This window comes from Heliconius melpomene, chromosome 14 (genome assembly GCF_056956725.1).
Source record: "Heliconius melpomene rosina isolate 202511_hmr_F chromosome 14, ASM5695672v1, whole genome shotgun sequence".
In the NCBI taxonomy this organism is placed as follows: domain Eukaryota; kingdom Metazoa; phylum Arthropoda; class Insecta; order Lepidoptera; family Nymphalidae; genus Heliconius; species Heliconius melpomene.
In genome coordinates, this window is record NC_140402.1 from 7,399,339 (window position 1) to 7,423,581 (window position 24,243).

The 24,243-nt window shown below is 31.6% G+C and overlaps 1 protein-coding gene across 6 annotated transcripts in view; it reads right to left on the reverse strand.

Moving 5' to 3' along the window:
• Nucleotides 1-1,625: 1,625 nt before the first annotated feature.
• Trpm (transient receptor potential cation channel, subfamily M) overlaps nucleotides 1,626-24,243 on the reverse strand; it is a 177,345-nt gene continuing 154,727 nt past the window's right edge. For 2 of the 6 annotated variants that reach the window (XM_085197314.1, XM_085197311.1), the window contains exons 19-32: nucleotides 22,887-23,108; nucleotides 21,943-22,176; nucleotides 21,023-21,145; nucleotides 19,280-19,471; nucleotides 17,582-17,668; nucleotides 16,822-17,008; nucleotides 16,242-16,359; nucleotides 14,686-14,825; nucleotides 13,406-13,571; nucleotides 11,528-11,701; nucleotides 10,390-10,560; nucleotides 9,868-9,986; nucleotides 7,690-7,858; nucleotides 1,626-5,622 (exon numbers count right to left, since the gene is read on the reverse strand). In XM_085197314.1, the coding sequence (XP_085053440.1) occupies nucleotide 5,622; nucleotides 7,690-7,858; nucleotides 9,868-9,986; nucleotides 10,390-10,560; nucleotides 11,528-11,701; nucleotides 13,406-13,571; nucleotides 14,686-14,825; nucleotides 16,242-16,359; nucleotides 16,822-17,008; nucleotides 17,582-17,668; nucleotides 19,280-19,471; nucleotides 21,023-21,145; nucleotides 21,943-22,176; nucleotides 22,887-23,108 (2,103 nt within the window). In that variant the 3' untranslated portion in view covers nucleotides 1,626-5,621. Of the gene's footprint in view, nucleotides 5,623-7,688; nucleotides 7,859-9,867; nucleotides 9,987-10,389; nucleotides 10,561-11,527; nucleotides 11,702-13,405; nucleotides 13,572-14,685; nucleotides 14,826-16,241; nucleotides 16,360-16,821; nucleotides 17,009-17,581; nucleotides 17,669-19,279; nucleotides 19,472-21,022; nucleotides 21,146-21,942; nucleotides 22,177-22,886; nucleotides 23,109-24,243 lie in introns of those variants that run through there. The other 4 variants (XM_085197312.1, XM_085197315.1, XM_085197316.1 and 1 more) reach the window with 4 other exon arrangements.

The window sequence follows — 24,243 nt, forward strand, 5'->3', positions numbered from 1 at the left end:
CTCCGTTCAAATTTTAGTAGAAGAGCTGTTGTATCACATGCTTCAAGATATAGGTTATACAGAAATGACTCGCTATCGGGATTCTTTTGTCAATGTGGAGACATTTAGCAGCTTATATATCTTTTTATATCTTTATACTTGTTTTTGCATAAAAAATATATTTTTCTTTCATTATGAACAGTGTTCTTTTTTTAAGTTATTTTTTTTTATATATATATTCTAAGTTTGCCACTACCAAAATTTAAAGTATCTGTAAAGTAAAGTAAAGTTTATTTCACTCTTCAAGAATATTTAGAGGATATGCATGTATGGAATTAATGTAATAATGCAGGATAGCTGCCAGCTTAAATAATATATTGTACCACTGACTTTGAAAAGAGGAACTGTTGAGTTTCTTGCCGGCTCTTCTCAGCAGAACTGCCTTCCGAACCGATGGTAGCTTTTTTGTTTAAATGTTCATTCAACGATTCAAAAGTGCTTATATCTTCTATTCCGTCTATTTCTCCGTCTATATGAATAGAGAATATTTTGAATTTGTACATGAGAAATTTCATAAGTATCGAGCAACTCTAGTACGTATCAATCTTGTTATGAAGGACGGAGTGGTGACTTTTTATTGTGCACTTCACTAGGAAATGAAGTAGAGGCTTTTATTTTTATAATAGACCAAGACATGAATTCTAATTTTATTACTATACCAATACTTTTTTCGAAATCTTATTTAATTGTAATGTTTAAATTTTAAATACACTTTCACATACAATAAATGATTTTGATCAGAATAATTCAAATAACTAATTTGATTGTAAGATAATATTAGGTTGGTTAAGAAAAATATGATATAAATCCATTATTCTACTTTGGTAATTATAGCAAATATGTGCATAATATTTATTTGTGTGTCATACGTCGATTTTCTATGTTTTGATTGATTGATTTCTATGTTCATTATTGCTTTTTTTTTATTTTAACAGACTGTCTTAACACTAGGTTCACGTGAAGGGAACCTAGTGTTAATACACTCTGTTCCCTACTTTTCGCCGAATTATTAAAGTATTGCGTGTACTGGCAACACTCAGCACTACGATTTGCTGTGTTACCAGAGCGTAAAAATAAAAATATGTATAAATAATAATTCATTACACTAAGCTCAAAAATAGCGGTGCGATTTAAATATAAATTTTAAATTGAGCCACCGGTCCCTGGACTACACTGACAGCTTAGCAATAAATGGAATGGGTGACCGTCGTCCGGACAATTCGCTGTAAGTGCCCCCAGCTACGTGTTTATTCCTTTTGACGAGAGCTCCTTAGTCCTTACCTAACCTCTTATACTATTTGATCATTCAAAGTAGCTTTTAAAAGCTTATTTGCAATGTTGTTTTAGTTTTTGTTTATTTTAATTTTATTTGTAAAAGGTTCTTAATTAAGTAATTTGTTTTATATATATTTAATGGTTGGTTGTTTTTTCAGTTTAGTAATATTTGGTATTTTCTACTTTAATAAAATTAAGTATACCAAAGAATACGAGGTCGTCGTAGCGCAAACTCTATACTTAGAGTAGAGTACCAGCGTATTGCAATAAAGGTGATAATATTTTAAAAGAATTCAAATAAAAATACATGCTTATCACAAATATATTTATTGTATCATCGCACAATCCATAACACGAGAACTGCCACTCTGAAGATAGCTCTATCAAGGAACCCCAATAAGGAGAGAAACACCTTATACATAATATGTATATATAAATATTGTGCTAAAAGCAAATCGATTCAAAATTTATAAATATACTGTTTTACTTGTTTTCTATAGCATTTTCACAACATTACTTGGTTTCAGGGTAACGTTACATTAGATTCACAATTATTAATATAAAGAAATAACACAAACTCTTTATTTAAACTATTCTCATTAATAAAGTTTGGGCAAGAAGATTTTGACACAGTTACATACATTAGTGGATTTCAATTTTTCAGAACAAAATACCGTTTTTGACGTATATAGTTCATGTTTAATAATGTATTTGTGTTATTTTTTTTATATCTACGAGGCATGTACCTTATATTTTAAGTGAATACAGATTAAATTATATTTAAAACGAAAAAAAAAAAGATTTTTTAGTAATATTATATATATTGCTAAGTGATAAACAAGAAAATAATATTAATTAATAACAATTATTATACTTAGTTTTAATTATTTTATATCCGTTACCCCTCAATCTCAAAGAAGTTACAAATGGAGACAGTGAGAATTCTCACACACTCTTTACTCGGTATAAAACATTTTCAATTATTAAACATTCACATATTTACATTTATTTAACAAATCTACTTTTATATCTTATATATTTTCAGAGTAATGCATGAACTAAGTAAAATTGAAAAAGACATACATACATATATTTCGTCATTCAGACTAGAACTAATTATTGCATTGAAGTTTAAAATAATTAAATAATAGTAATATTTTATTTTTAATATAAATTAGTTTAAAAATTTAATAGTTAATTAAAAATTAAGTTATTTGCACGAAATTGATTTTTAAAAATATTATTTTTATTTTATAACATCATTGAAAATAAATCAAAAAATGTTTTACATAGATTTTGTATTTTATTTGAATGTTGGTCAATTCAATTGAAAAGGTCAAAAAGTAACTGCGTTTAAATGCGCATATGGAAAGATATTAATCGTTTGGTTTGCGCGTGATTTTTGCACTAAGTATTTGGTATAATTGAACACATAGTGATGAAACTTTTTTATTGAAGAAAAATAAATATGAAATTGTGTATATTTTCGATATCCGAAAATTAAAAGTAAGAGCCTTAAATAAGTACAGCAATTCTTAGTTTTATTAAGGGATCGTCAAGATGATAAAAAAATTGGTTAAAATGTCGGTCTACCATTCAATTTAAGTAAACATTGCCGATGATATTTAATTAACGTAATGAAAAAAAAAGAAAAATTATGCTAACTAAAGATACAGTCCGCGAGGCGTAAGCTGAGCTTTACATTTGGCCGACCACCAAAAGTAGAGACAAAAGGACTCAAAAAAATATTATTAGTCATAAAACAAAAATATATATATTAAGATTTAAACAAATCCAGTGAAATATACACGTATTCTATATGCATGTGTGTGCGCTCACACATGCAAAGCTCACCTTACGCCTCGCGGACTGTGGTTTGTTAAGTATCCGTTTTACAACCAACATATTGTGCACGTTACGAAATAAAATAATCATTTATTTCGTTAGATACAGTAAATATACATAGATTATAATATATAAATATTTTTATAATTAAATGTCTCAGCGACAGCTACAACATGATTATGTATAGAAAGAATTGCACTATATTTATAATCTGTACAGATTATCCGATATGTAGAGTGTAAAGAATTAAGTACATTACATTAAATACAATATAAGATTTTAGAAAAAGTGCTAAATTTTAAAAGCTTTAATAGACAATCTTAAGTCATAGATTAAAAAATGTAATATCTCAAGAATCCAATTATATACAGCCTAAGGGACAGTTCGACACATAGCATAGATTTCTTATACGCTAAAATGACTTTGATATTCTTTACGTAAGCTATCGACAGAAGTTATGGCAGACGTTATGGTACTTAGTTTTAGTTAAATTAGTAAGGAAACTTTTGATGCATTCATGAAAAAGAAAATACTTCATTTTATTTTTTAATTAATATAGCTATTTGGTAGTTCGATAGTTTACGTAAAAGTCGTACTTTTCTTATCTAACTTTAGTTTCGATTATTATTCATACCTACTTTGATTATTTACACCATGAGCACTAAACGTTGTATTGTCATTGTCTAGAATATTCTATTCTGTACAAGAATTTAAAAGCATTTTCAAGATAAAAGACAGTTCTTTCAATAGTTAATTAGTTCTCGAGTTGTACAACGTTTTAAAGTGGGTTTGATGTCAAACAAAGTATCACCTTTATAAACGATATAAATCTTTTAGTAAGGATAATTAGGAAATATTAGAATAAAAAAATGTTATTGGTTATTTAATTGTTAAGATATATGTAAAGAAGATCCAAAGAGAAAAATATCTCGAAATGTAAATAGTATTAAATATGTAATCTAAAAAACTGAAAAATAGACCGTTATATAGAGAAACGCTACATAATCGCTACATAAATTAATCATAAACAAAATAATATAAAAAAATATATTTGAAAAAAAAAAGCTTTTTATTTTTAAATATTTTAATGTTTTTCTATTACTTCTATTCCCGGAATAACCTTTTTATTATACATACGATCTTAAATATTGTAATTTCCATTTGAAAAAAATATCAACAATTCGTTTACCAATTTCCTTTAAAACGTGAGCACAGATAATAATTCATATTTCGCTTGACATCAAACGCGTCCGCCATTTTGAGAGATTTATGTCTATGTTTATTTTAATAAAAAAACTGATCACTCAGTTTGCTTTCTACCATTCGTTGTACGTAAATATATATTATGTCAATATGATTTATAATAGCATTAATAAACGATATTATCTTGTATATTCTTTGATTTACTAAGATATAATTAGCTTACATATGTTCTATGCGTGTTATGTAATAGATAATATATACATATTTCAATAAATGTCAGTCTAATATCAATATTAAACAGTTTTTCAATAAGATATACAAAAGATCATCATTCTTAGATAATGTTTCTTCTTCTTCTTCTGATAAGTTCCTGTTAAATTAATCGAGATATCTGGAACGCATTCATTCCAGCAAGGAAAGGGCGTTCTTTAAACTTATCAGGCAACATTAAGTCCGACCCTTAAAACTCTAAATTGCTAATTTAATTTGTATGTAAATTGACTGATTTGAATAACGTTGATAAAGATAAAAATATCGTTGTCGGAAGCTAAATGAGTAAAATGAAGTCAGATTTCCAATTATTAATTATTACATTTGGTCCGTGCAATAATTGTTACCAGATACAAGCAGTTCTCATATAAACAATTTAATAATAATATGCTTGGAAATGTCGATTCTCTAAGATATTTTGTTCTTCCCACAATAAACGATTTCTGTACAAGTGACAGCTGTCACGTTGACGGCTACCAACCGCAATTCCCAAACGCGTGTTAAGTTCCCTTCCATTACACTAAATATAATAGAATAATAACTTATTTCTTCAATAATATATTTATAAATATTATTTTTCTCGTAATAATTTTAAATAATAAATCTGTATATATAAATATTTTCGCAGAGATGCGTTATAAGGTTTCATTTGGTAAAGGGGTTTCGAAACGGTCTTCGTAATGGGAGAAGTTGTTCCTTTAAAACAATGTAACTAATTAAATTCTGTCTATAACAATTATATGCTAACTAATTGGTTTCATATAAAATTTTCTTTTATTATGCAGTCTAACATATTTTATTATTAGGAATCTCTAAAACGGTATTCACTTTTAATGTGACTTTTTAAATTAGGTAATATTTTTTGGTATAAATATTATAATTTAAATTATATTCATTGATTTTCATATTTGTAGGTAACTCCCTCGTCTCTTTATACGTACGTATAACTATCTCACTCATTCAGTACTGGGATCGATGCGATGCAGTTATCTGAAAGAGGAAGTTTACTTTTGTTAATTGCATAAATATGTACTGTAAATATTTTAATAAAACAGCATCAGCATTTTCGAGTAACAATCTGAACGAAGTTGGGTACATTTAACTTGTTTTCGCAGTTTCGCATAGTATGATCGTCGAGCTGTGGCAGGCTTTAAGTTAGTTAGGTTTTCTAAACTTTGTCCATTAAATGTAAAATCTTTAAAAGAAAGTCTGTGTTACCATCTATGCCATTGTGGGTGTGGTATGGTCGACATGTTGTGGGTTCGATTCCCACTCATGGAAATGAAATATTTAATATTTTCATTTGCAAGCTCCGGCAAGGCGTTCTGCATGAGCCAGGCCAAATCTAATAGGCGAAGGTGTTCTTTACATGTATAAAGTAATTATATAAAATAAGTTATATCCTATATCTTATAAAACAAAGTCGGTTTTCGTGTCTGTCTGTTGTTTCTAACTCTTCTTCTTCTAAACCACCCAACGGATTTTATTGCGGTTTTCACCATTAGGTCGAGTATTTTTCGTAGAAGGTTTATATATAGTTTATTATTTGTACATTCTTATGTAAATTAACATAAATACGATAAATATGAATAAACTCCTACCCGTTGAGACACTTTCGCGCATGCGCTGCTTTAATGGTAAGTACTACATGAAAAAAATGTACTGGAGTATTGTTCCTCTTAATAAGATCTACAAAAAAGTTCGCGAGAGCATATTTTTATCTTTTAAGGATAACGTGTAGTGATCATTTTTCTGTCTAAAAATAATAATTTCAATATATTTTTTATTGTGAGGGATATTTTTCCATAATGGTATTAATCCTTATCCTTTAAAATACTTTATTAATTTTCTACGTTAAACGAAGATAAAATTTGCTTTTTACACAATTTCAAAATTGCGAATATTTTTAGAGAAAAACGCATTTAATTGTTGACACCTCCCGGCGTTGACACATCAGCTGTATGTTACTCAAGTTTCACTTATCCCTTACTCTCAGCATATAAATAAGTATATTAGTTACGTTGGCCATTTCATGTAGATCAAAACTGTCTTTTACTGTTTTTCATTTTAATAAGTACTTTAGAAGTTGTTACAATATCAAAAAATCCTTGCTGCGAAACGGCTCGCCACTCGCCATGCGTCCGCCGCGCCCGCCTGCCTTACATGCATCGGTGGTTCAGTGGTAGAATGCTCGCCTGCCACGCGGGCGGCCCGGGTTCGATTCCCGGCCGATGCATTCTATTTAATTTTCCAATAAGCCACTTAGTGCTTGCTTTTCATCAGGGACAAGCAAAAAAAAACCCGCCTGCCTTTATAGCAACGAAGATTTAGATGCGTTTGCACGTATTGGATAATTCGAGTTGAATGTATTATTTCAGCGCGATATATTTTTTGTAGTAGTTATTAGTAGGTAGGCTTTTGTTTATAATTTCTTCCGTTTAAAAATAGTCATTTAAATATATTTTAATAAGTACTTGAAAAGATTAGTAGCACAGATTTAAAATTACGGTACCTACTAAAAAAACCTTGCTGTGTAAAACAATTGGAAAATCCTTATTGAAACTACGAAAATGCGGGTTGCATTAGGGTTTAATTAATTTTCACATTATCTTAAGTGCTTTGCAAACATACATTATATGAATAATCCAGTAGTAAAAGCGGGCGAAGCCGCAAGGGGGTCGCTAGTATGTTAATAAAATTAAAAAAAAAAACAAAAAAAAAAAAAAAAAAAAAAAATGTCGGTAGGGGTTTCATCCAACCCCTCTAGTAAAAGCTCTAGATATAAGTACAGTTTAAATTGTCCCAAAATTAAGTACGCCACATAAAAATAACTTTCATAAAATAAAAAAAGGCACGGGCAACTATGCGCCCGTGGATGTAGCTGTTAAAAAAAAAAAAAAAAAAAAAAAGCTCCGGCAAGGAGGCAAAGTACAGCGTTAAACACGCAATGTCTCCAGAATTCAGTGAAAAGTGGCGAACAGTATCTTAATGGGAACGTTCCCTTTGCCTACCCTACCGAACTTAAGCTATCCCAGTCTCCTAATCTCTCGTACTCACTAGCACATGGTCTCAGGTCGCGAGGGCGGTGTGGGCGCGGCGGGAGGCGCGTGCTCGGCGGAGCGCTGGCGCGGCAGTTGCGAGGAGTCCAGCACGATGGAGGGGCGCGGCGGCAGGTTCTCGCTCACCATGTGTGATAGGGAGAGTTCGCTTGAGGCGTTTGTGTCTCCTGGGAGGAATAGATACACATAATTATATTATTGCTATTAGTAAGTTTTATTGATAAGATCCTGGGTGGGTAGGTCCTCGAATGGCGACCACGTCTCCGCAAAAGGAGTACAGGCCGCCTTCCAACCAGGTGGACACACGGAATTATAGACAGAGATCTGTTTTTAGTTAATTTAGATAAAGAAAACGTTCAACTAATCAGTCGTTTTTCACGACGAATTAATAATAATATTTTTTCTCTTATAAAATGAAAAGAAAACAAGAGCTACTGCTATAATCAATGTTGCAAAATTTAAAACAATATAATGTGCAGGTCAATTTCGAAGTTTTTCCAACCCAATTTCTATTTTCTGTAATAACAATTTTAATAAAATCACCAGAAGCAAATTACTAACAAAAATATCTTTGGGATACGAACAAAATCCGGGATACGAAAGTTTTCCTCGTAACAGCTTTCCCACCTATTAGGTACGTTGTCGTCGGAAGATCCCCAAATAGCGAAAGTAAATTATTTGGGTCACTTCAGCCTTGCTCGGGAGATTACCTTGTAATATTATTTTACATAGTCTTAACTTTAGGATGAGAGGGAAAGAAATGCTCTTAACGAAGTTTATTTTTTGTATATAAGACATTTTTGAAAAACATGCAGCAATAAAGAAACCGGTCAAGATTTGGATTTAGTTTGGATTTTTCTATTTTTTTTCTTTAATTTAACTATAAGTTCTCTCTTTTCTTCTCTGAAGGCACAAGTCCCGTGGTCAGAGGGACTAAGATAAAACTAAGAGCTGTGTATATCCAAGCACGGAATACTTTATGTTTTACAATACATCCTGTATAAAGTCTTACTCGAAAAATGGACTAAAACACAAAAATAAATTCAAAATCGAATCAGTAGTTACTGAGAATATTACGTTCAACGAATCAAACTCATCAGCTTTATAATATTATAAAGAATATCTGTTTTGCTGATATGTAATAGTTAATTCAAATCTATTTCCTTTGTAAAATAAATAAAAGTAACAATGTAAAGTTCATTACTGTTATAAAAGTAAAGGCTCTTCAACTAACAAGATCTCTTGAGACTCAAATAAGATGCAATTTGCGAGATCTATAATTGTATGCTTAAAAGGAAAAAGAAAATGATGTATTATTGTGATATTTTGACATTGTGAATTTAAAAAGCACGAAAAGGTAAAATCTAACTAGGAAATGATTGATTAAATTTAGAATACTGTTTTTTTTTGTCGTTTCCAAAATAATATTTAATAAGTATTTGATACGTACCCACCAAAGAACTCTCATTTGGTCTCTTAAGATAATAAATGTACTGCCTAAAAAAACTGTAAAAAGATTTTTTTAGTAATTTTATGTATGGTATTTGGGGTAACAATGAGTGACCCTAACTGCAATTCCCTAAACCCCATAAAAGGGATCGAAAAGCAAAATATAATGATACCACCACATCCCTGGGACTGTGTCAATGTTTACAAGCAAACGGTATTTTCCGGGGGCTTTCACAAGAAAATACTGAAATCTGTCCAAAAAGGGTCGATCGTGTATTGAATATTTATAAACGTATCCTTTGTTGTCTCCGTTTGAATGTGAGATACAACACAAGTCACGCTTATTTTATTGGGTGGCCTATTTTTTTTTATGGGTCCTACAAAAAATAGTTTTACATATTACGGCATTTTTTCAATATTAGATATATTAGGCCTTTATGTATTGGTAAAATAATTTTTTAAATTTTGAAACAAAAGAACAACAAATTTTTAATAGAAATAATCATGATATTACTACTGGTGATATAATCTCTATTTTATTTTGTTTTTCATAATTTTATCAAAGATTTAAATTATTCAATATTAAGTTTATATTTAAATACTAGAACAAAATTAAAAAATATTTAGAAACATATAAAACGCTGAAATCATTCTAAAGTATCTAAGTCATTTGATTCTCTTTATCCATGAAAAACATAAATATAAAAAATATATAAGAAAATGTTACCGCTTGGCTGTCTCGGCACTGGTAATAATACTTCTCCACAAGCATCATCGCCTAGCAGTGGCTGTAATGGCGACGGTAGCTCGCGACTGTCGATTGCAGAAGATCTTCTCAGCGAGTGCCTGTTATATATTATTGTTATTAGCTTAATTGACGTCGTAAGATTAGGCAACATGTTAAAGAAATAATATTAATAAAATTTAAAAGCGATAAAAGAGCCTTTTATTCTTTTTTACCTTTACGCATATTTTGTTTATGGTACGATAACTCAGTGTCAAGGCACTCAATTCTCCACTATCCAGCAAATTTCGTCCAGCCAGCCAACCAGTCGTGGCCGCCCTGAAGTTAGCTGTAGATTGTTGCGCAGCTTTGATTTCAGGATAAATTTTTTACTTTCTTATATTTTCACTTCCTTCCGAGAAAAATTTTACACGACCACGACTCGTCAACCGTACTGTATACTAACAAAATAACAAACCACAACAATAAAACTACTTCCTATATAATTCATATTTCCACACAAACCTCTGATGCGGCAGCCGCCTATCACTAACAGTCAACAGCGTAGTCTGCGGCGTGTCCTCAGCGCTGGTGTTGACGCACACGCTGATGCTGACGCCGCTCACTCCCCCCTCCGCCTCGCCCTCACCCTCGCCGTCCTCCTCGTATCTGGCCAGGACAGACTCCATTTCTAGGCTACAGTTGAGAATTGCCCCCATGTATTGTTTTTACTGTTATGTACTCGTAGTGTCATTTTGTTAATAATGTGTGTGTGTGTGTTATAATTAAGGAGTTATTGCACATGTTATACATATTTATATAGCATGAATATAAAATATAACTGTGTGTAACTTTTACACTTTTTGTTGTTGAGTTAGTAAAGCATATAAAAAATAAACAAGTGACATCATTTAGAATTATAGTTTAAATTCATATTTAGAATTTTCATACATATTCAAATTATAATTATATTCTATAATTCTAAAAATATATGTAGCTCTGGTGCCAGTCGTGTTAGTAAGTAGTAAGTGATGGGTGCATTTCAACTGATACAATTATTTAGTTAACTTACATATAATAGTTATTAGAAATATTGATAAAAAAAAGTATTATGCCTTGATATTATATGAAACTACTCATTTAGAATGACTAATACTTAAAAGATATTTGCTCAACGCGGGAATCGATCCCAAAACATCAGATACTGCATAATAAATATTTGCTAATAACTTTATAGGCGCAGAAAAGCGATATTAAATTATATATGCAATTAAGCTAAACTGTACGTACAAAAATTAATTAAATATGTTGCTTTTTCGCTATTTACATATTTTAAATAGAATATAAATAAGTTTAAGCAAACGAAAAAAAAAGAAAAATATTTTTTCACTTTACGCTGTATCCTACTACAGCTACAGCTACTAGAGTTATAGTACTATCAATTCTGAATACAATTTCAATTTCGCTATTGTAACATTGTTGACTGTACGCGAAGTTAGTAGGTTCAAATCCCAGTTCAGATTTCTTTTTAATATAGTCTCTACTCGAGTCACTAAATTTTTGTCAATTTGACTTTGTTAGTACTTAATACAAAAAAAATAGACAAATACAAAAGAAAAAACACAGAGACAGACAGATGATATTATATATACATTATACTTACCGACGTTGTATAAGGTTCTCCATAATAATATAATCGTCCTCCTCGGCCCCTCGTAAATGTTCTTTTTCCATGAAAAGCGCGAATTCTGGGTTGGACATTTCACTTGCATGCCGCCGTCTCGTTGATGGTGAGGAAGCTCTTCCGGGGGATAGCAGACGTGTTGCTATTGGTGTTCTATGACATAAAAAAGTATAAGATTAACAGTTAAGAAAAGATTTAAAAAAAATGGGATTTTTAATAGTTTGGAATGTATTTTAAAGAAAAGGATTATTCCTTTTGGTTTAATTTTATCGAAATCAAGAAAATATATATTTTTTAAGCGTCACACTGTATCCCGCACACAGCAGTGTTAGCAAAACGTAGCTCGCTCAACTGCTCCATGACATTGTTATTGCATTAGCTTTTGATTTATTATACAAATTCCCAAAGCAATAAATTCTTCAAAAATGTGTACTTTTTTGTGTTTGTGCCAAAATGTCAACTTGTATGAATATTAAACAAGATTGTGTAATGTTATTTACTTAATCAGCTTCACGCACTTAGTAGGGTAAGCAAAAGGAACCTAGTGTTAAAACACCCCGTACCCATTTACTAGCGTGAAGCTGTATGAATGTAGGTATAGTTACTGTGTATACATTTCACATACTAATTATCTGCGATTATATCTTTCCCTATTTTTAATAGCATTGACATTTATTTTTCTTCTTTAGCTAAATTTAAAGGAAATGCTGGAATTAGAAATATTTATTTTTTATGCCCCAAAATGTTTGTGATTTATTCCGTGTTTAACAATGATCTTGTATAGTAAATATTTATAGAAATTTTAAAGGCTTAATTAGTTCAAATGATTTTTTCCTTCTCGTTCTTGTTATCTTCTTCTAAATAAAATTCTTTTGTCTACAACGATGTTAAAAACAAGCTAAAAATATCAAAACAACCTAGCATGTACCTACATTAAAGTCAAGAAGGAAGTATATTATTAAACAAATCTAAATATTGGAGCAATGCTAATGAAACCCAATTAATAATAATTGAAAGGAATTAATAATTTAAGGGCATCTTTCGTTTCAAACAACTTGAGTTTTGTAAGTATTTTGAACTCGAATCTCATAATTAGAATATGCATATTTTATTTCAGTCAAACAAGTTGCTTTATGAGTAAAATATAAATTGACGCCATTGTAGCTCTCATTAGATTCTTTTTCTGACTTTAAATAGGCGGAAAGTGGAGAAAAGAGTGATTCTAGCAAAAAGTTTTTATAGTACACGCAAACTGCAAATGTATAAGAATTTTATTAGAGCTCACCTCTAAGAGTTTTTCAGAAGGTTTTTAAATAAATATAACATCGAAAGTTTTATATATTTTTATCCCATTACATTTGATATTCAGAAATAATATTCCTAGGGCAAAATAGATAACACTGTATTGAATATACCAATATTTATATTTCAGAACATCTACCACATTTCATACATATGTAAGCACATTTACATACAATGTTGAGTACGTACTGTCCGCAAGGTATAAGCTGAGCTTTGCATTTGTGTGAATGTCCATATATACGAGTAATGTAGTTCACTTGTCTGTTTTAATATAACACTTTAAAATTAAATAAATTTTTTTAAACACAAACTCAATAATCAAAATCTACTTTATTTAGGAAAAAAAATCAAAACAAACACATACTTATTAAGGAAACGTATATTAACTTGAACATCGCGGGATTTGAACCTGCGCCTCTTTGGAAACCGTCCCAACGCTCTGATCAACTAAGCAATACGTTCTCTTAGAGCTACGTCGAAATTGTTATACGCTTGTTACAATTTATTTATAACATTAAAAAAAATGTTAAACAAACAAATTATCACAATTGATACCTTGGCGTATGAGGCGGTGAAAACAATCCATATACAGTCTCCAGCTCATCTGTAATACTGGTATACTCGTGCATAGCTAGTAGCAAGGAGCGTGGTGCAGCTACCCGCGTCCTGCCCGCCGGGATACCAGCCGCACCACCCGTCGCCTCCCATCCTGATTGGTGACCTGGGATATATAAATATTAGTTAAATATCCTACTAATATAATAAATAGGAATAAATAGGAGGAATAGGATAGATGTTTTATTTCACTTTCACATAAAAACTGCTGCACGGATTTTGATGAAACAATTTACTGCTTTTCAAAATGAAGTGGATAGTCATGAACAGAATATCTTTATAATTCAAGATATTTTCTAACTACCTTACTTATTCGACAAAGGCCCAAAAAAACTATAGTTTACTTTTAATTTTATTTTAAAATTTAAATAAACAGCTAATAAACATGGCCATTTAATAATTAGCTCATATGTAAGTCATACGTAAAATACACACAGTTTATCAAGCACAGTATAAAAACCTTACTCTTCAATAAAATACTTAAAAAGGGAAAATATTGGAAAAACATCGTCATAATTTTTTCCCCTCACATCGATTTTATCAGCTCTTTGTGTTTTTAAACGAAAGTCACGGTTCATTAGGAACTTTTTATTACTTAGCATTTACGTTCAACTTCCCTTCTCCGGTTTAATGAAAAAATACGCTTGAGCTAAATGAAAAATTTCACGCCCGCGAGATATTTCTTTGGAGTGTTGAACGTTGATAATAATAACATTTGGGGAATGTAATTTAAATACAATTGAGCTGAATTGCAGACGTCAGATATGTCTAAAAACCATGGAATAATAATAAGGTTAACAAAAAGACGTTAGATATTTATGATCTTATAAAATTATATTTAAATGTCTTGGAAAATGCGCTTTAGGGTGATTAGCCCAAGTTTACAATCATTTCAAAACATTTTTAAATATTAAAAAATATGTTAAAAAAAAACTAAAAAAAATTAGGCCAGTTATGTCGCAGGGGCATAAGCATGTAAACCCTTGTTGCTGTTGCATTGTGGGTTCGATTCCAACTCGAGAAAAATAATAATATATACATTTTTTCGCTCTGGTATTGAGGCAAAGCGCGGCGTTTTCCGCAAAAATTCCGCCACTCAACACAATAACTTCAGAATTCAGCGGAAAGTGAGGAACGGAATGTCTTAGCATTAGGCTTCCTCTGCCTATTCTGCATGGGTGATACAATGTAAAGGGGAGAATAAAGAAAAGGACAGTAACCTGTAACAGAGTTCTGCAAGGAACTTGCATCCACAGCTGAATTATCTGGTTCCGAATGCGTTTGACTGTGCTGTCGTCGCGGCGCTAGGTGGTGGGCGGAGTGACTCGCCATGCCACACTCGTTGCCACCTTCAGATCGTCTGTAATATATTCATTTCTTTATATCCACTTATTTACACTGACTAATAAAAAAATAGTGTTATGTTTCTGTATTTTTTTCTGTTTTCATTGTTTATTGTAAAAGCTGATTAGGCTTAGGGGGTAATGCTGCTGTAAATATATTGTGAAGCCCTAAATGTTAATATCAAGATTTGGTGTTAAATGCGTAATGTTGGTACTCACCAGGAAAAATGTTAAATAAGAATTGCAAAAGTATCAATTTCAAAGAACTATCTTACCTTCAAAATCAACAAATTAAGTCTACATTTATCAACAATTCTATTATTTATCAAAAAAAATACATTATGAAATTTTCAACAGAATTGTACAATATACAAAAAGTAGAGTCCAAGAAGAACTATTAGACAGTTAATTAAGAAACAGAACAACAAGTAACTATTGTATAAACTGCATCCATAACATTTATTACAGTTTTTTCTTTAATCAAGGCAAGATTTATTTGGAGAATACCATATAAGTACAAGAACAAGTAAAATACTATTTACACGTGTTAATACAACGCCAGTTATAAATGTGAATGTGACAATAGATATCAAAGTTTCTGTGTAAAAAGTGCTAATTAATATGATTATACATATAAATGGGCGTGAATTTACGAAGCTTTATATAGAAAACATTAAAACAAAGGCGCTATCGCTAACTACGTTGCTATTTACAAGCTTAAGCCATTCGCCTAATGACCATTTAACTTACTGTTTCCACAACCGTCTCCTAACAGATGCACGAAAGTAACAAAAAATAAAATTAAAACAATTATGGCGATGATAAATTTGGTACGTTATATAGAGTTATCCAATTGTTCGAGTGTGTGAATGTAAATTAATTAAATATTTAAAACTGAACGTGAATCAACTGAAATGGCTAACATGCTGAATCAAATTTTACGAATGAATGGTACTAATATCTATAAAGCTATCCGTTTTTAGTTAATTTCTACAAAATTGTGTCAATTATTTATTTACATTATAAATAAATGTATTATTCCCAATGGCAGTAACGAACTGGTCCGGTTAGGACTGTTTCAAAGTTCTCTTGAATGAGACTAACTTCTACTGAGTTTTGATTAGTCGTCACTTAGTTTTAATTACACGACTGTTAACTTGTCATAAATAAATCTTAAAGTTTTCTCAAATGAGGTTTTGTTTCAAAATACGTTTTAATTATTGCAAAGCGTACGACAAAATATACTTTTATGTATAATATCATAGATATTTTGGCTTATTTTAATATAGACAAACAGAGTTTAACACTGGCCTCTGCTACCAATAAAATATCATTTAAATCCAATTTGACGAGACATAATTAAAATAATAAATCATTAATAACTAATTAAAATATGGCACATCTATCAAAAATATATACTGAGCTAAACTTACCGTCTCGTGTTCGCTGTTCTTCTAGTGCCAGCTGACGTGGTTCGAGGACGAAGGCTTTGCAAATCTGACGGCATTTCTCGTACTTCCGGTAAGAATGCATCGTCAGTCGTCGACGGCACTGTGTTTTTTCATATTAAATATCATTTACATTTATTTTGTAAGACAGCGACGAGGAAGAATTTAAGCAAACTTGTATGCAATCAGTTACGTCGAATATTGGTCTATTATAATTTAGTCTCATCTATGCTTTTGGTAAATTGTTTGAAGTCAAAGTTACGTTTCTTTAAAATTATATTCATATATTTGTACCTGGTACTTTTTATTCAAAATAATATAACAAGGCCAAATACGTTCGTAATAGAAAAGAAGTTAAAAAACAAAATCACTAAAGAAAGAGCTCCAGATTGATATTCTTCTATTAATTAATCGTAAAAATATTCGCATTCTTATATTTGTAACATTCTTTTATCACCCATTACCTAAAAACTCGGTAGTTTATTAGTTTCTTTTTGAGGTTAAAACTTTTACTCTAACACCATAACGTTTTCTAAAACAAAGAAAAATTAGATAACAGAAGTACCTTTTTTCTCATCACTAGGCTCAGTTCTGTTGCTATCAGATGATCTTTGGCGTGCAGGAGTGACCGGCGCTGTCGATCTTATTACAGTTACATCAGGTCCAGCAACGCTGGCCGCAGATGATGTGGACATTGAATCAGCTTCTGGCTCCTTTTCCACAACCTCTGGTCCAGATTGAGGTAGTTCTTCCTATTTATGATATTTAAGCTGAATATCATTGCATGTTAGAATGTGTTCTTGGTGATTTGTTTTGTAAATTATAAGAAATCTCAATATTTACTGTACTATTAGTATATTTGTCTTGTAGAGTAAATATTGAATTTGATTAAGCATGGTTTTTTCTATAAAAGATATTTTTATCAGGTGTAAAAGTAATGCTTCGTATGATACAAATGTATAGTATAGTAATATCGATTACAACATTAATATTAACATACATACAGTTTTAAACACATGTGCTGTAGTGTCACAATGCAAAAACAATAGATATGAAAGATTCAGAAAGAAGCAAAAATGTGTTCTTATAACATATTCAAATGGATTAAATAAATACATCAACACAAATCAGTGTCGTCTCGCGGGACGGATTTGTTTGGAAGATCCAAATTCTGTTTTACAGCGTTCTACTGCCTTTTAAAATAGTTTTAGTTTAACCATTGATAATTTTAACTATTTAATCTCGCAATTAATATCAGAAATCGTTTGAAATATTAGCAGAGTATAGTATATAGGCAGTAAAACGCTTGTTAGTTTTGCGCTTACTTCGGAGGGCTGCGAGGCGTGCTCGTCCTCCTCCTGCACAGGTCGCACCGCGAACCGCGTCGCTGCCGTATCGCTGTCCGACAGCACCTGCCGCGCCACCACCGTTAACATTCATGGCGGATTTACATATTTTATTAAGTTTTATATATTTATTTATAATAATATTATTACAAATGATTATATTATTATTATTATTAAATTAAGTTATAAGATTATATAGTGGCTGTTTTTTTCATGTAAATCCACCATCGCGCCACATCCATTTATTTGTGATCTGTGTTCGAGTTGTTGGCAAGATGTCACGTTTACATTTATTTAATGAGAAAAGTTTAGATAGATTGATGCGTTAGATTTAACATCTTTATCAAAGCTTCGCCCCTTAATTGGGTGTGCAGGGGTGCTATTTCTGGACCATCTATTTGTGATCCAATATTTTTATTTTCTTTTTTAATGACACGCTGTATCCCGCATATAGCAGGGAACCTTGTGTTAAAGACACTCCGCTCCGGCGTAACTTAACGCCGTGCTTTACCTCGTTACCAGAGCTGGGAGATAAGAATATTAAATAATTCATACCCCCAAATGGGAAACGAACCCACAAGTCGCGTCTACAGTCACATGCTCATGACCTCAACATGATGGTAGATAGACGGTGAAGATTCAATATATTATTATTGTTAATAGAATATTTTACTACTTCATTAAAAGATTTGAATCGTAAAATTCTTGTATCAAAAATTGCCTAGGATTTGAAAGACTTACTTCAGTTACACTGACTGTCGCAAAAGATACTATTTCTGCGAATAATGTAAAAAATATTTCTTTGTCTTCTGGATTGAAGCGGGCTTAATGCGGACATTTACATTTTAATGAAGGCTCCATGAAACACTTTTGTGGCTTATTAAAAATTTGAGTAGCTATTCCAAGCGAGCGTAAGCAAAATTTGAGGCTACATAGAAAATACAACATATTTATTATAGATTCTGTGATATCGAAAAAGTATCTAATATTAAATATTACCGGAATTTAATTTAATAATATAAACTAAAGCAATGATACGAAACAAGAGGAAGAATTTATTAATTAAGAATGAAATTAGTAAATATTTGTAATTTCATAGAATTGAGGATTAAACAAGTTTTAATCGAGTCGGTTTATGTTTCTTTAGAGAATATAGTCCCATTGGAGGAATGTGGAGCTCTCTCATTACTTATTAAATATTTTGCTTTCAGCTGGATTTGCAAATAAGCCCCAACCTTTTTAAGAATTTACAGTTCTAACAAGCGCTGCCCAGACGCGACCTTGTCTAGATCATTTATTCCACAATTTTCATATAGTCAGCCACCTTGTGTTTTTTTAAAACTCGAACACCAGAACACAAAACATATAAAGCACACAGATAAACATAAACATTAATGCGTAAAAACAAAAATAAACCGAGAAATATTCATTCGTACACAAATTGTGAAGGAAATAATAACGAATCGCAACCAACATATAACTGAGAATGTTAATAATGAACATGCTCAAACAAGTTTATAATAATTATGGCACCATTATACTTTTATTCATTAAATAAATTATTAACGAATAATAAATGTCCTATATTTTATTAATAATGACTTAAAAACTGAAGTTTTCATATATTTCTGTAAAAAACTTTAATCGGTCATTTACAATCAAAAGTTCTTGACTTACCTCTGATCTATCACTAGCGGTTCTCAACCTCGCACCCCCACTCGGAAAAGTCGGAGGTGGAGGTCCCAAGGTGTCTGTGGACCCTCGGTTGACGAGCGATGGATGGGTGGCCATGAATCGATGGATTACTGCTAGGTGATTCATGGTCTGTTCCGCCACATCTTCTAACTTACGTAGCCTGAACTCTACGCTCTACAACGTTTTAAGTTTTATTAGGTTCCCATTTTTTTAATCTCTAGGATAGAATTTCTCAATATGTGTTTTTCTTAGAATGTGTAAGAAAAATATGAAAATAAGGAGTTAGTTCTTGTATCTGGTTTGAGAAATAGCGTTACTGAGTGTCGTTACTTAATAAACACTAATTGTATTCAGATGTGTTTTTACAGCAAGAAAATAATATAAAATAAAAACAAACTTATTAAAACAAAAGTTAATTTAACTACATCATGAATAAAAAACTTTATAAAAGTTAAATTTTTGATTGTAATAAAGCGCCGACACCCGCTGAAGAAAAAGAAAAAACAGAAAGTCATTACGCTAGCTCGATTAATTACAATGTAAAAATAAGCATCTAGTAATATAAAAGGGTTTTTAAATTAGTTTTGTTGCACAATTAAGTATTAGTTTCCTAGGTATACCAGGAAGGAGGAGAAAGGAAGAGGATAAGCAAAGAAGGTTTACTGTCGAGACATTCATTCTGTATATTTCATCATAATTCGGGACATTGTACGTAGAGTGGCGTAATTCAACGCCGCACTAAATTTTTATAAGATAAAATTAAACCCTCGTAAATAAACCTACGTCTCTTCGACGACTGCAAATGTTGTGCTCATAAAGTTTATTATTTTTCTATATAAAACTGTGTACAAACGTTACCTTACAGCTTAATTAAAGCCAGTTCAAAAAAAATATCTCATAAATATGTCACAGACATACATACACATAAAAATTGTTACAAAATGTAAATTGGCAAGGGTCAGAGGGCATAAAAAAGAGGAAACGACAGAACTCTCGCATCTGTCGCCGGGAGGGTCGCGTTAACCTGTTGACATCAGCTCGACGACGCGCGGAAACAAGGAATTATTAGGGTCGGATCAAATGAGCTTTGAATTTAGTTTTGAAGAACTTTCTATATTATGTTTTATTTAAGTTTTTACGGTATTTTTTTTAAAACCGTAGAAACTTATATGAAGTTAGAAAATGATTTTAAATATTTGTTGGGTGTTAATGATAACGATAGAAGTGGTTGATATTTTAATTATATTAGAAGAACAAATTACATTCAATAAAATAGAAATATTTATAAAATAGAAATTATAATTAAATATTGTAAATGCTATATACTCGTACGTCAAGGTAATAATAAAATTTTATTCAGGCACTTATCAACTATACTAAAAAAGGTGTTTCAGAAAAGGGTAATATGAATATACTATTATTTTCATTATTTTTGTGGCTTCGGTAAGCTGAGGAAACGTAGTGTACAGACACTACCCTTCTGCATCCACCGCTTATATTTCGTGACATTACGTTTTCTCTAGTAAGAAAATGAATATAATTTAAATATAATCATTCCCCCGATTGAAGATCGAACCCATAACTACCCCGTTTACATTCTGACTATATACCATCATGCCAAGACGGCCTTAACTTATATACCTAATAGGTACACATGTATGAAATAGAGACACAATATCAAATAGAAATGTTATGTCAATCGGTTAACAATCTGTCATGTCATACCTGCATCGATTGTATCTGACAGTTCGCCTTCTGGTTCAGATCTTCCATCTTGGTTGTGATATGTTCCACCCTGTCGGTCGTGTTCCTCACTCGCTCTTCTATCGAATTTGATAATTTCACTTCCTGTTGAATGGAAATTCATTTTTTTTTTATTCAGCAGAGTAGGCAAAGGGAACCTAGTGTTAAGACACTTCGTACCCCATTGTTCCACGAATTCTGGAGGCATTGTGTGTGTGAGTGGCGGAAATCAACGCCGCGCTTTGCCTTATTTTCTCGAGTGGGGATCGAACCCGTAACCAGTTTTATTTACACTCGCACACTTGTATTCCTACGCCACGACTGGGTTCCAAGTAAATAATTATAAATTATGTTTAAGTATGAAGTTGCAAGCTTAATATTTTAAATGGGAAAGGTAGGTTCGTTAGCAGCAGGAAATATTGATAAAACAAATATTTTTTACATAAAAATAAACTAAGGCCCACTATTATTTTAGCTTAAAATAGATATATGAAGTATATAAATCAATATAAACAATTCTTTATATTCACAGTATTCGTTATATTCTAAATATTCATAGTGCCACTCAAAAATTTACAATTCAAATTTATTATAGTAAAAATGATAAAAACTGTGTAAATGGAATAGATATCACAGCATAAAAAATTAATAAAATATATTGTTGCAAAAACAAAACAACATTGTTAACATTATTGCATTTTTTCTTCTTCTCTGTCATCTCTACTATCATGGGTAGAGAATATCTAAATCACTTCGTCTTTTGTCGTCTAAGTAGCGGTACTCAACGTTGCTTTTCTTATAAGTTGGATTCGTACCCACAATACTTAAGCACAGGGTACCGAAACGAGATAATATTAATTTAATGTCATTAGTAGAAATATAAGAAAAACAAAATAACTTACTTGTTCCCTAAAATATCCCTCCACACACTCCTCCTCAAAATCGTACAGCCTCTCCATATCCTCCTTCTCCAAGAACAATTTAAGTCCATTGTCGTACTGAAACCGTTTGTGGGAGACATTTCTCGTCACCCACTTGCATGTTGCGTATATATGACAGAATATTATAAGAGGTGGCGGAAGAACGGGTTTCTGTTCATATTCCATGACTACCGTGAATCTTTGGAACATCCATACCTATGGCATAATTAATATTTATATAATAATATATTAATATAATAAATTAAATGTATGAAAATTTATTTTTAGTTTTCTGCATGACCAAAAAGTTTAGGAATTATAGTGTCATTTACAGAATACTTTATCGTATACAGGAAAATGGTCGAATCTGTCACGTTTGTAAACTCCATTCAATAGATTTCGAGGTTTGGGAAATGCCTTGTAATTTACATACAAATTGTAACACTAACAGTATCATAAATTGTCATACATTCATTGTTTTCGGATTCAGCAGTTTATCAACTTAAGTTAGATAACGCTTTTATGATTGCAATTAAAATTATTTTTTTCTTCACGCTGCATCCCGCAAATAGCAAGGTAGTTTTGGGGAGAGAACCTAGTTTTAAGAAATTCCGTTTCTTTCTTCAGTATGCTTGACGCATTACGTGATGAGCACGCTTTGCCTCGACACCAGTGGGAAGAAATGAAAATATTAATAAATCATTCCCACGAGTGGGGATCAAACCCACATCCGTCGTGTTACAGTCACATCCCTGTGCCGTCACTCGAATCACATAGCAATAAAATAAATGTAAATTTTTTAACTTTAATATTTATACAAACTAATATTACTATTAACATCAACTTCACTATCACAAGCTAACATAATCATGCAAAAATAAAACCAAAAAAAAAAAGCAAAAAAACCAAAAAAACAAAAAAAAAACCTGATGCGAGACTTCATTGACTTCATTAAATATGTTATTAAATACGGCTATGAGTAGGTTTATTAGCAGTATATTCGCCACCAGGAGGTAGACAGTCATGGCTATGGGCGTGAGCCAGCGACCCGTGACGCATTTCTGGTCGCCAATCTCTAAGCCGCATGGCGGGTCGATGTCGGGCGCGAACACTTCCCCGTACAACATGAAGTAAGGTTGGAAGAATATCTACAACAACACCTACTGGTATTATCATATTATTTTTTAGGATTTTTTTAGTTAAATGCCAATTAGGTTTCAGATATCGTTTCGATTCTTTCTAATCTAAAGTAATAATTGTGAGAATTATAATAAAAAATATAGTAAATAAAAAACAGAATAAAGTATAGCAAAAAAAGTGTGTAAAATATAATTAAAACAGCACAAATCTAGCTAAAAACTACGTATAAATATATTTATTTACAAAATACCCTTAACCAATAAAAAATTAACAGTGTAATCAAATCTCGCAACAGGCAACTAAAACATCGATTGATAATAATAATTAAACGTCCTGGGTCGTATTGTGGTCTTTATGTTACTTTTCTAACTATAATTCTGCAAGTGCTACTTTCCTTATTGCTCTTGTTTTACAAACCTTATACTTACATATAGTTCGGCATATGTGTAGTGGCCGTCTTTGGCCGCAGTAAGAATTCTTAATTAAATCTGCGCAGCTAACATCAGGATAGCCACAACTCTTCTACCGTACTGTACATTTCTATATTATAAGTACAAAATACACTACCTGTTCCAAAAAATGGTATACCACCAGTTTTGTTCAACCACAATACAACCCATACAAATAGCAAATCAAAAATCTACGACTCCAAATGGAATATGTCAAAAAACCTGATGCGACACTCCGTTGACTTCTATGAAGATGTTATTAAAGACGGCTATCAATAGGTTGACGAGCAATATGTTAGCTATGAGCAGGTATATGCTCATGACCACGGGAGGGACCCAGTGGCCGACGCGGCACTCCTCCAGGCCTGGGAGGCCGCAGGGAGGGGCCATCTGCTCGGCGAATACCTCCCCGTACAGCATAAAGTACGGTTGGAAGAACACCTGTAATTGTCAGCCTTGATGGATCCCGGTTGTGAGTTCGAGTTTGGTGAAATACCGTTTTAAAACGTAAGAACTTCTATGTATTATAAATGTAAAAATTTGTATGGATGATTCCCTATTTAATTATTTTAAATTTAATATATATTTTAAAATCGTATTAATACAAAATGTAGATGAAATGATTTATTAGATTTTGCATAATTACAGAATTATACAGCAATTTCAATAAAGAAAATGCAAAATTGAACGTCAT